Here is an 11,902-nt window from a genome sequence, read left to right as displayed (position 1 = left end):
CCCCAGCCGTCTTCCCCCACCTTCTTCCAGTGACTCAAACCTAGGTGACCAGTCTAATATGTAGCTGAGATGGACAAGGGAATGGAATTCCAAACCCCTATTTCCTGACCATCACTAATGAGGAATCTAGCTAGGAACCACTTCCCTTTCTAGGTTAAATGACTCATAAAACCCTAACAACTCCACACCCACACTTCACTCATCCAACAGCGCCACTCAACACCCCCAAGAGCAGTCCCACCACTCCCTCCCAACTCACCACCCAAGACTCACACTGAGTTCATAAAACAGCAAACAGGAAGTTCCCTGAGCCCATGATGTCAGTATGATCATATGAACAAGTGTGTCATTGCAGGGGTGGCTGAATTTTTTTTTGAAGGGAAAAAAGGAAGCCAGTGAAACTCATGAAACACCAGTGAATTTTATATAAAAAGCTTTAATGGGACAGAAGTACCGCCCCCAATTTAAAAAAGTTTAAACCCTGAGAAAGGAGATTCTCCCCAGCCTCCCCCACCTCGCCTCCCACCCCAGCAAATGCCCTCAATACCCAGCACTTGCTGCTCCCACCACCGCCTCCACTGGGCGGCCACAAACAAGCATTAAGTTAGGGAAGAGGAAATACCAAGTCACGACAATAGCACCATCATATATGTCTCTTTCCAATAGAAAGGTCTGAGGCAGGTCTCTTAAAGGCAAGACCACCAGGGTCTTCACGAGTCTCTGAAGTCTGGATGCGTGGCTGGCTTCACTGGCATCCATACAGTCTGACGCCGCGGTCCCTTCCGCCCCAGCCTAGAGGGTGACTACTACCGAGGTCAGAAAAAGCGTCCCATCTTTTCCTCTCGGACCAGTCTCTTAGCAGCATTATGGAGCAAATTCTCCAGATCAGCAGCTGCTCTCTTGTCCTTCCCACCACCACTCCCCTCTGCCACCAAAGCCGTCACCAGCGCCTGGGGAAGGACAGGAGCGAGGTCAGTCTTCCTCTCCGGGACGTAGACGACCAAAGCCTAAGTCCCCAGGTCGCTCAGGGCTGGACAGCGGCCTCGACATAACTCGGGCCAGCTAAAGCTACGGTCACAGTCCGGAGTCCAGGGCTCGCGTTAGAAAGCCACGACTGTCCGCACCAAGATGTTTATCATGTTGTCTGCCTGGCGGCAACCAGGCTGGAGTTCACACGAGGGAGGCGGGGCAGTGGGCTTTGGCGGCCCCCCGGTGTTACTCAGAATGCCGGAGAAGCGCTTCTGTAAAACTCGGGCCAAACTGGGGAAGGGGCCCTCCTCCGCCTGCGACTGCCGCCTCTCCAGATCTTCAGCCTCGACCTCAGCCTTCCCTTCAGTCGGCGCCGTCTCCTCCTCCAACCTTGCTTTCTTGCTGGGGACCAGCCCAGCTTCCCCACACTGGCCCAAGCTACTGCTCCGCCGCTTGCGATTGGGTTTCATCGAATGCTGAGATAGAGTAGCATTGGGCACCGGAGGCAAGCGGCTGCAGGCGGGCGCCGGCTCGTTCACCCTAGCTTCCTGCGTTTCCATGGGCTCTGGGGCCGGGATCGCCTCTTCAGACACTTGCAAAGAGGCATCTTCGGCTTCAGCTACGGTCATGGGCTGGGGCAGGTTCGGGGCGGGAGCTAGGGCCGCGGCCGGGAAGGGCGATAGCTCCGCCTCGTCTGTCTCTACCTTGGCGGAGAGGTAGAGCTCCCTGGCGCTTCGCATGACCAGCGATAGCTGAAGGCTCCGGTGCAACCTCAAGCCGCCGCGCTGCATGCGTGAATGGTACATCTTCCACACCGACATGGTCATAATACGCTGCGCTTCCTTCTGTGCTTCCATGCCGGGACCCAGGCGCAGGAACGGAAGGGAGTGATAGGAGGGTAGATTAGTGGGCGGGCTGGGGGGACAACCCTTGGGCAAAGCCCAGTAACAGATGTGGGGGGCAAGAAGGATTTCGCCCTCTTCTTCGCTTTCTCTCACCCCCAATTCCCCGAGACGCCCACCTCAAACTGGAGACAGATTTTCCTTCAAGTCACGAAAAGAGCCGAAACCGTTTACACAAATGAGGCAAACCCGGCCCGAGAGCGAGCTCTTTATACTGCTAGTTGCGTCACTGAGGAGCCACTCCACCCAATCAGAAAGCCGTATCCCGGCTTTTCGACCCGCCACCGGAGGCCCTTTAAAGCCACAGGACGGAAATGCCGGACCTAATTCAAAGCCCATGGGAGAGTGGGGGAGGGGAAGAAGGCTGGAAGAGACTGGACTGGACAGAGTGGGGGGTGGGGAGAAACTTCTCTCACCCTTCCCCAAGGAATTTTCTTCTTCCAGCAGTTGGGCGCATATTGTTCCCCAGTTCGGTGACATTGGGGGAGGGAAAGAGCCCCTCAAGCGCGTGGTGCGGGATATCTCAAGTCAACCTTTACTTGCAGTCCACCGCTCGGAGACAGGCCGAGCGAATGAAGGCACGAGAATGTCAGCACTTCCAGTTCGTACTTTGGTGCCGTCGTGGGGCCGAGACAAGCTCCCCACTTGCACCTTGCAAAAGTGATCAGTTTGTCAAAGCATCTGGAGGAGCCTGGTGTCCGTCTCACAAAACTAGCAATTCCGCAAAAGCCACCAAAGCTCGCTTCAAGGCTGGGGGGAAAAGATGAGGAAGGGGGCAGAGAACTAGTTACAAATACGAAACGTGATATGTCACTGATTCACTCCTGCTTCCCAAGCCCGTGCAGCCAAAAGCAAAGAGGGTGCGAGTAACTTGTGGAAAAAGTAAAGAGCTTCGACCATAGCCCCAACTTCCCTAAGTCTGGCCCCTTTAAGAGAAGGCCCCGCCTCTTGTGAGGCTTTGGTGCATTCCCGCCACTAGTTTTCGTTTCCATGACTATATTAGGTAACCGTGACGTCCGGCGGCCCCGGGACCGTTCGCCGAGTGCCGGTGTTGCTTCCTCTTGCCCAAATAAGGGCAGAGGCCCGGAATCGTAGGGTCAGTGAATGGGAAGCCTCCTTCCGGAACCCCAACCCTGGGCCTCGGAGCGGACCCTCCTCCAGGAGGAAGGAAGGTTATTTAGGAAGAATCGGATTTAGAGCTGGAACTTATAGATCATTTTACAGATAGGAAAACTGAAGACTGGGGAAGGAAATTGTTCGAAGTTGTAACTAGCAAGAGTTAGGGGTTTCGTACCCACTTTCTCTGCGTTTAGTTTTCTTTTCGCTCCAGACTCCACGCGGGACTCTGGATCTTCTTCCACCTCGCCCCCACGTGGGTAACTTACCCCACCCCTTTCAAGCTTTTTTTTTTTATTTTAATGCGTTATCTCTCTCTATTAGAATATAAATTCCTTGAGGGTTGGGATTATCTTTCTCCTTGTATTTGTATTCCTTATAGACGCCAGATACCTATTTGTAAATGTTTAATAAATGCTTGTTGACATGACTGGTGTTCTGATAACTCTCGCGGTCGTTCCTCTGGAGATTGCTCTCCACTTTTCTTAGAAGTGACTGCCCCTGCATTCTGGCCCTGCCAACATTTCCTCTCTCCCCTTGTCCCTTTCCTCCACTCTACCTTCCTCACGTAGGTGTTCGGCTGGAGGTCCGTGAGAAGTGGGTGGTCTCATCCCCGCCCCTTCCTCTCTTCCCGCCTTCGCTCTGAAGCCCGGAGCAGGTTTCCATCACCACCTCTGCCACCCTCTTGTACTGTGATACCTGACCTGTGGACGCGGCGCAAAAGGGAGTCGCTTAGGCTGCCCGTTGATCTATAAATCTCCAATTCCATTTCCTTTCAAAACTCTGCAGCTCAGGAAGATGGCTCATGGTCACGAGTCAACGAGTTGTGAGTGGAGGAACCAAAGCGGAGAGCTGGTACGTGTAGTAATAGGTGGTACCAGTGGTCCCCGAGGATTTGAGGGTTAGGAGCGATTTGGGAAGGATTGGGGTACGGGAAGGATGTGATGCAGAACTAAAGAGCTCCATACTCTGCCTTCCTGATTTCGGTAGCTCGCTGGTAGGAAGACAGGAAGGAACTTCTTAATCTAGGCTTCTTTGCTTAGCACACTCCCAGCCCTGGGAATATAATATACCTTGTTTGTACGTAGTTGTCTGCATGTTGTCGCCCCCATTAGACTGTTCCTTGAGGGCACGGACCGGCTTTTGACTTTCTTTGTATCCTCAGCCTTTAGCACGGTGCCTGGAACATAGTGGGCACTTTTTAATCAATGCTCTTCACCTGATCTGAGAGGGAGGGCACCGGGGCAGGTTTGGGGCGGTTAGAAGATGCTGCCTTACAGCGTTACAGCTGTGTACATACACACACACACACATCCACCCACCCACCACCACCACCACGCATTTCCTCCTACTGCCTTGGGCCAGCATCCCGAAAGAGAAGCCCCCGCGTTCCCCGTCGGGAAGTAAGCATTCAGCCCCTTCCCCAGACCAAAGCCCACCCAAGAAAGAGATCATGACTCCCCGACTACTTCGCCCCCACTCCCGGCAGATGCCAAGACCCCGTCCCATTGGCTTCTCCGAGAGACGAGAAGCCGAAGAAGAGAAGGGATCTCGGACAGCTATCTGGGGGGGGAAGAAGCCAGCCCTGCCCCTAACCAAGATGGTGGCCAGGGATGGGGAAGGGAGGTGTGTCGGTGAGGCCACAGAGAGGGCGGAAGTCTCTGTGTTCCGGGCTCCCGGGACCTCTCCTCCTCCTCTCCCATTGCGTGGGATACGTCTTGTAGGTGCCCTGGGGGTTGCGTGCCGGGGGCGGAGCCCGCATTCTCTCCGGGGGTTAGGGTGCGGGGCGGGGCGCGCATACTTGGGGAAGTATATCTCTGGTCCGAGAGTGAGCGGTAGAGGTGGCCTTGCGGAAGCCGGAACAGCGATCCCAGGAGGAGCAGGGGCTGGGGGTGGGATTCTTTTTCACCGCACCCCCCCGTTCCCTGTACCCTCCAGGGCGTAGTAAGGGTACCCTGCGGGGGGTGGGGGGGGAGCGGACTTGGCAAGGGACCAGACCCCTCCCCCGCCTAGCAAATGCAGATAATGGGGGGAGGGTGGGGAGGGATGCCTGGAGATGGCCCTGATGTCCCTCTTCACCTACCACCAGGAAGGTGCAGAAGGCTGCGAACACCTCCCGGGGGCTGTACCAGCGATGGTGTGAGCTCCTTCAGGAGACCGAGGTAGCGGTCAGCAAGAGTTCGACTGGACCACCAATGAGCAGCCCCTCATTTGGGGCATTGAATAGGACCTGGAGGAGACTTGATATCCTACCTGGTTGAGAAGGGGGAAGGTGGAAGAACCAGATGCTGATGAGGGTAGAGTGCTGGATTTGGAGGAAGATCTGTCTCCGAATCCAATGTCGGACACTTAACTAGCAGTATGACCCTGGCAAGAGACTTAACCATCTGTGCCTCAGTTTCTTCATATCTAAAATGGGGACAATAGCACTTCAGAGGGTTGTTGTGAAGAACAAATGAAATAATATGCAAAGCACAAAATGGTAGCTGTCATGTGGATAACGTTATATGGGCATCTAACGCCCATATGGCCTAGGACCCCAGTACACTCAAAATTTATTGATGATTCCCCCAAAAACTTAATGTGTATTTAGGTTCTATCTAGATTGTATTAGAAATTAAATTGTGTTATGAAAATTGTTTTGACGTCAAGGATTCCCAGAAAGGTTCTCAAGGGCCACTTCACATTTTGAGAACTGCTGGTCTAGCTAGGTAGGGGTAGTGGTAAGGGAGGGGAGTAGGAGATACTGTCCTGGAGGAAGGGTAGCTTGGGGAGCCCTAGGGGACACACACAGTCCATATATGGAGTGATAGAGGAGTACCAGAGAGAAAACTGGGAAGGACAGCTGCCAAGTGGCATTAGATAACACCCTAGACCACTTACCCTCATTTCCAAGGGAAGATGCCTGATACCCATGGGGGACATCTTTCTGCACCTTAACTGGCCCTTGACTCTACCTACCCATATAGGGTCCAACCCTGGAAAATTCAAGGTTTGGCCCTTACATGATTGGAGTTGTTTCCCGCCCCCAGCTTCTGAAGTCATAAAAGGCACTTTAGAAGGGGATTCTTGACTTAAAACTAGCTTAAGAAGAGGTGCTTATGTATCCCTCCCCATATTGCCTGCCTAGAAGCTACAACTTTCATTGAGAAGAAAAACTGAGAGGTAACAAATGCACCGCCCTGCACCCCCCCCATCAGCAGCTTCACTGCCAGGAATCCTTGCCTGCCCCTTCATTATTCATAATTACTCATTTCAGTAATGCTCTATGGTTTACAAAAAACTCTTTTCTCACAACACCCCTGTTAGGTAATACAAGTATTGTTATCACTATTTTATAGATGAGAAAACTGAGGCTAAGATGTTGTGTCTTGCCTCCATAAATGTTGCAGCTAGGTGTGTGGGTGTAGCTAATACTTCTGAGTATATGCCCACGTCTGCATCTATCTCTCTGGTTGTTCGTCTTCCCTCTAGATGTTGATGGGCAGGACAGCCCCTCCAAACCCAGACACTAGCCACTATGACCAGTTGGACACACATCTCAGCCAATTCCAGATACGTTCACACAGCTATTTACACATTGAGCAACAGCAGGCCACACAGCAAGTAAGAAGAAAGGGGCAGGCTGGTCTAGGAGCTTCGGCAGCTGCTGGGACCCTAAGAAGGAAGTGAGGTTACTGACCCAATGAACTAATGCCTCCCCACTCCCGTCGGCTGAGCATGGTCAGCAAGCTCAGCAGTTGGAGTTTGTTGCCAGCAGTATCCAAGTCCTGAAACTCATCAAGCCAGGTTGGCAAAGAGCTAGATGAGCAGAACATGAGTGATGCCCCTTGGGGGAGCTGAGGTCTCTCCTCTGCAAGCCCCCTGCAACCAGAGCTAGGAGATAGGTCTCTTGGGGCTAACGTGGCTTTGGTGCACAGCATGTTGGATGACTTTCCCCAAGAAATAGATAACACTCAGTCCCTGGGATGGATGAGCTCAATAAATTGGCCAAGGTGTCCCATATGACCAGAGGTGAGTACTGGCCCAGCCCCAGAGAAAGAGAAACAACCTGGAAATCAATCTTAAGACTTCCTCTTCAGGGGTAGTTGGGAGGAAGAAGGCTCAAGCCTGGGTCCCCTTTCTGTTCTTTCAGGGGCAACCCGCTCCTGTGTCCCCCAGACCAAAAACAATGGTGTGTCAGCTTCCTGCTCATTGTGATCCTTGTGAGGCTCCAACTGCTCTTTTCCCTATGATTCCTAGGACTCCCCAAGAGGGGCAGGGGAAAGAGGAGGGCCTCAGAGTGGGGCCATGAGGGACCAGGATAATTGCACTTTACAGAGCTTTGCCTAGAGGTCTAAACTAGTCAGACTGGCAGGAAGATATCTGGGGGGGGGGGTCAATTTCCCCTCCCTCACCTCCAAGTTTACCCATGTTCTATGCCACAGGCACAATGCCCCTAACCTTGGGCTGGGCAAAAGACCTGTTTCTGCCCCAAGTGCACTTAGTTGAAGTCATGTAGTCCTGAAGCACTTTCTAGATATCAATTTTGAAATAAAAATACAACTTCTTAAATGATTGCCACAAGCTTGTCTCTCTGGCTTCTGGAGTCTGGGGAGGAAATTCAGCCAAAAAAGGGAAAGACAGGTTACTCTGAAGTAGGTTCTTGATTCTATATGTCTCTTCTATGCCTTTTAAATGGCAGGAAAGATGGGGTCTGAGTATGAAAACAACCCCTTCCCCCCCTCAAGTAAATAAGTGGAAACTTAGGTACAAATGCCATTGTTTATTCTTATCAGTATTATTCCCATTATTCACATTTCTCCAGCTCTGCTCCTCTTTACAGTAGTTAATGTGCAAGCCTCATTACTGGGGTCACAGGGGGTGAGGCGGGCTGGGGGCTGGGGAGCCTTGTGTGTGTTTTCTGAAGGTCACAAGGTCATTGGCACTTCACACAGACAAATCCTGGCAACCCCAGGGTCTGGGGAAATTTTTTTTTGTCTTTTTCTTTTTTTTTCTTCCTTTTTTTGTGGAAAACTTGATTCTGGGCCTGACTTCTGGGGGTGGTTGATGGAGAAGCAGCTGCAGCATCAGCAGAAAGCACCCAGCATTCCTGGGCCATGCAGCTCAGCAGAAAGGTGAATGGGTGGGGAATCAGATGAGGGATGTTTGAGAAAGGAAAGTGAAGAGCAGGACCCTGGGTGGGGGGGGGGGAAGAGGGGGGCAGTCCCCCTTTGGTAAGGCACAACCCTTGTCTTTGGCTCTCCTGGGAGAAGCTGACTCCCCTTCCCCACCTCCCCAGCCCACTTCAGCACAATCCCTCAGACTCATTCCAGGCTCTCTGCACCTTTTGGCATCTGTACAATTAGGGGCCTGGACAAGATGATTTCCTAGGTCCTTTTCAACTCCAAGTCTATGGTTCTCAGAATCATGGCACAAACATCTGCTTACAACCATGGAATTTGGAAATCCAGAAGTCTCTCCTCTCTCCATATTCCCCCCACTCAGCTGCCTCCTTTATTGCTAAATGACACCTCCCCCTCAAGCTTCCAGGTGTATAAAGTAGGAGATCCTGGTGACTTTTTTCCTGGAAGCAGAGGCCAAAGCCTAAAGGGAAGGAGGAACCTGGGGTCCAATAAGGGTTGCAGAAGGGGGGGGGGGGAAGCAAAGCAAGACACTCTGAAATAACTAACACAGCTCAGACTCTGTGAAAGCTCAGGCCCAGTGTGGCTGAATCTCACCCACTCACTGCTCGTGTTGGGGGCAAAAGTTCGAGCCTGAGCTGGACCAGGGGCTAGGAATGTGCCGAAGGGTGGCTGGTAGACAACCCAATTTTAAATTTCAACTCTGGCCTGCCCCAGTGCTCTGTTCTCCTCCTTCCGACCCTTGTTAATATGACACGCAGCTCCACAGGCTACATAGTTCACAGCTGGATTCAGGGGCCACGATACATAAGGGATACACATACTGTCCTTCCTCCCTACCCCGGGCACCAAGATGAGAAGGGGCTCCCACTCTGCCTCCCCTCCTTACTGCTCTCTCCTTCCCCAATTTGGTCCCAGAACCTCATAGGTGACCCTAGCTAGGAGAACACCTTGAGGGGCCTTGTGCTTTGGGAGATTTGGGGAAGAGGAGTCAGGACAGTTTAGGGGCGGAAGGGCAGATAAGGTGCTTGTATATTCGGGGAAGAAAGGTCTTGTGTCCCTCCCCAGGGGCTTAGGAAAGTGACTGAGAAGTGGACATACATAATGTGGTACAAGAGGGCTCTGGTACTGGGGGGTACACAGCTGGGGGGGGAAATTTGCTTCCTCTCTCTCTCTTAACCTACACTGAGTAGTCATTTGAAAAGAAGGGTTTATCCTGAGGGGCTAGGAAAGATCAGATGGACAGAAATAGGCTAGCTTCAGGAACTAGTGAAGGGGAGATATTTTCCTCAAATGGCCTCTTCAGAAGGTCCCCAATTCCCCTCCCCTCTTTGAGTAACCAGCAGCCTCTCTTACTGAGCCAGGGGCTCTCTCCTAGGTACACTGTGCCAAAGTCTTGAGGGCCCAGGGATGGGAGCTCCTTCAAAGTGCATGTCCACCACCACCACTACCCCTTGCCAGACCCTCTAGAGCCGGACTTTGCAGGTGACCCCTCAGCTACCCTAGTGGATAGCACTGTGGAGCATGCTGGGCCCTGCGCAAGGTCCTTGGGAAGCAGAAAACACAGAGTCAGAGGATAAGAAGGATAGGTATCTTCTTCCACTGCCTGCAAGTGGACTCCTATCCAAAAATAGCAGAAAAATCAAGGACGGGGCCACCACCTGGTTTCATCCCCAACTATGTCACTGGGCATTTCCAAAAAGAAGGACTCACACCCAGAAAGCCCTGGGAAGATTAAGGGACAGTGTCCAGTCATTCAGACTCTCGGGCAGCTCTTACTTTGCCTCCTCTAAGGAACATAAAGCAGAGAGAAGCCCAGGAATTATTTACATTAGAAGGTAAACTCCTTATGGGGCAGGGACTGTTTTGTCTTTCTGTTTCCAGCTCTTAGGTCTGTACCTGGCAAATGGTAAGTAAGTAAATACTTATGACTCATTAGCTAAGGAGTAGAAAGAGATGCACCCAAGGTGGTGATGGACAGAGCTGCTGACAAAGCTAGGATCCCGAGGGATCAAACAAGTTTCTGCTCTTCCCCCAAACCCATCGCTGATCCTGTGGCATCACTCCAATGAAGTCTGGAGAAGAGGTAGAAGTAATTCAGCAGGTACCCTCAGGTGTGCCTGCCCGGTGCCCAGACCCAGCAGAGACAGTGTGTTGGACAGAAAATAATATGAAACTGGGAGTCAGCTTCTCATCCGAGCCACGCCTGGGGGGGAGTCATGTAACTTCTGGGGACCTCAACTGAATCAGTTGACCTCTATAGTCCCTCCCCTCCACCTCTAAATTTCTGAACCAATGAGAGGTTCAGAAAGAGCATGGGATTTGGCCAAAAGGCATAAGCACCCTAACTCTTTGGGAGAGAGGTCACCTAGGGTCTGAGAGTTTGTGAGGAACCCAAAAGGAGAAAGATGGGAAAGAAGAGACAAGGGAGACAAATAAAAATGAAATAAAGATGCCCCCCCCCCAAAAAAATCCACGTTCACATATAACGAACTAGAAAATATCCTTATTCATTAAGGAAAAGGAATAGCCACAAATCAGCTTATTCAAAATAATTAACAATGAGAACTAACCCCCTAGTTGGGCCTGCCCAAGCTGGACATGCCAGTCTCAGAGGGAAAGCCATGAACTGGCAGAAATGAGGACCATAAAGGGGAGAAGGGCACATTAAAAGAAAAACCAACAAAGCCCATAGTATGTGGATAGATTTTTACCCACCCTGGTTCCCCCAATAACCTTCTAGATCCCAGTAGCCAACTAAGCCTACCAGGCCTCCAGGCTAGGGGGTAGAGGATGTGGGGGGTAGACGGGGAAGAGTCACATTCCTATTAGTTTGAAAACTCTAAGGATCTTGATATTTCCAAAGAACTTAACATTTGCTACAAAAAGTATTTTTAAAAAGTCTGTACACAGGGCTTCAGGGACAGGGGCAGAGGAAAGATAGGGATTTAGGAAAGAGAGGGAGGAGAGCCCCCATAGCCTCCAGCTCTCAGGATAGGTTCATGTACACAAAAGGGAAGGGGTCCAACTTCAGTGTGAACTCCTCCCAGCCTCCTGCTCCACCATCCCCCAGAAACAATTCTTGAGAAAACAAGTCTTGTGTTTGCCAAAGCAAAACCATTCGAGTCATTCCTACCCTAGCGAACACACACACACACACCCAAGTGAACTTCAATCTCTTTCACTTACACTGAAATACATGCATACACATGTGCACTCAAGCAAATCACACACACACACACACACACACACAAAACCTTTCCCCCAAATAGTGCCCTGATTCAGTGCCTGCTCCTTCCTCTAGAAAGAACCAGAATGGGTTAAAGATCCAAAGCAGCAGGAATCTGGTGGAAGAAAGATCATTCCCAAGAACTAAGTCTCTAGAACTAAATTCTAGTCCACACCCCACCACTCCCTTGCTGTGACATTGGGCAGATCTAATTTACCTGGGTGGGGGGTAGGGGGGAAGAAAGTGGGGGAACACCTCCATTTACTCCCTGTTAAATGGAGTTACTGCCAGTTGCCCTTACTATCCCACAGGATGTCCCAATAACAAAATTAAATAGATGGGAAGGTGTTTTGGAAAAGTGGGCTAAGAATGAAGATGAAAAAGCCAGAGGCTCTATGAAGGAGGAGGAAGAAGGGCAGAAATGCAGACTGGAGGCCTGGAAGAACAAAGTATGAAGACAGCCAGAGGCTGACTCTGGCATCCAAGGGCAATCTTCCAAGAGGGCAGAAAGAGAGTCCAAATCTCCAGTGCCCACTCCTGAAGATACCACTGGGGCACTGACT

General features: G+C 51.4%; 1 protein-coding gene across 1 annotated transcript; it reads right to left on the bottom strand.

Moving 5' to 3' along the window:
- Positions 1-416: 416 nt before the first annotated feature.
- IER2 (immediate early response 2) lies at positions 417-2,184 on the bottom strand. Its single transcript, XM_027850862.1, has one exon. The coding sequence runs from the start codon at positions 1,824-1,826 to the stop codon at positions 1,101-1,103; it is 726 nt and encodes a 241-aa protein (XP_027706663.1). The 5' UTR covers positions 1,827-2,184; the 3' UTR covers positions 417-1,100.
- Between the last annotated feature and the right edge of the window lie 9,718 nt (positions 2,185-11,902).

The sequence above is a fragment of the Vombatus ursinus genome, unplaced genomic scaffold (assembly GCF_900497805.2).
Source record: "Vombatus ursinus unplaced genomic scaffold, bare-nosed wombat genome assembly UNPS02009173.1, whole genome shotgun sequence".
Taxonomy (NCBI): Eukaryota; Metazoa; Chordata; class Mammalia; order Diprotodontia; family Vombatidae; genus Vombatus; species Vombatus ursinus.
Note: the sequence above shows the minus strand (reverse complement) of the source record. Positions and strands in the feature narration are given on the sequence as shown.

Excerpts from the sequence above, each read along its gene's own strand:
- IER2 (XM_027850862.1), bottom strand. The coding sequence starts at position 1,826 with ATGGAAGCACAGAAGGAAGCGCAGCGTATTATGACCATGTCGGTGTGG.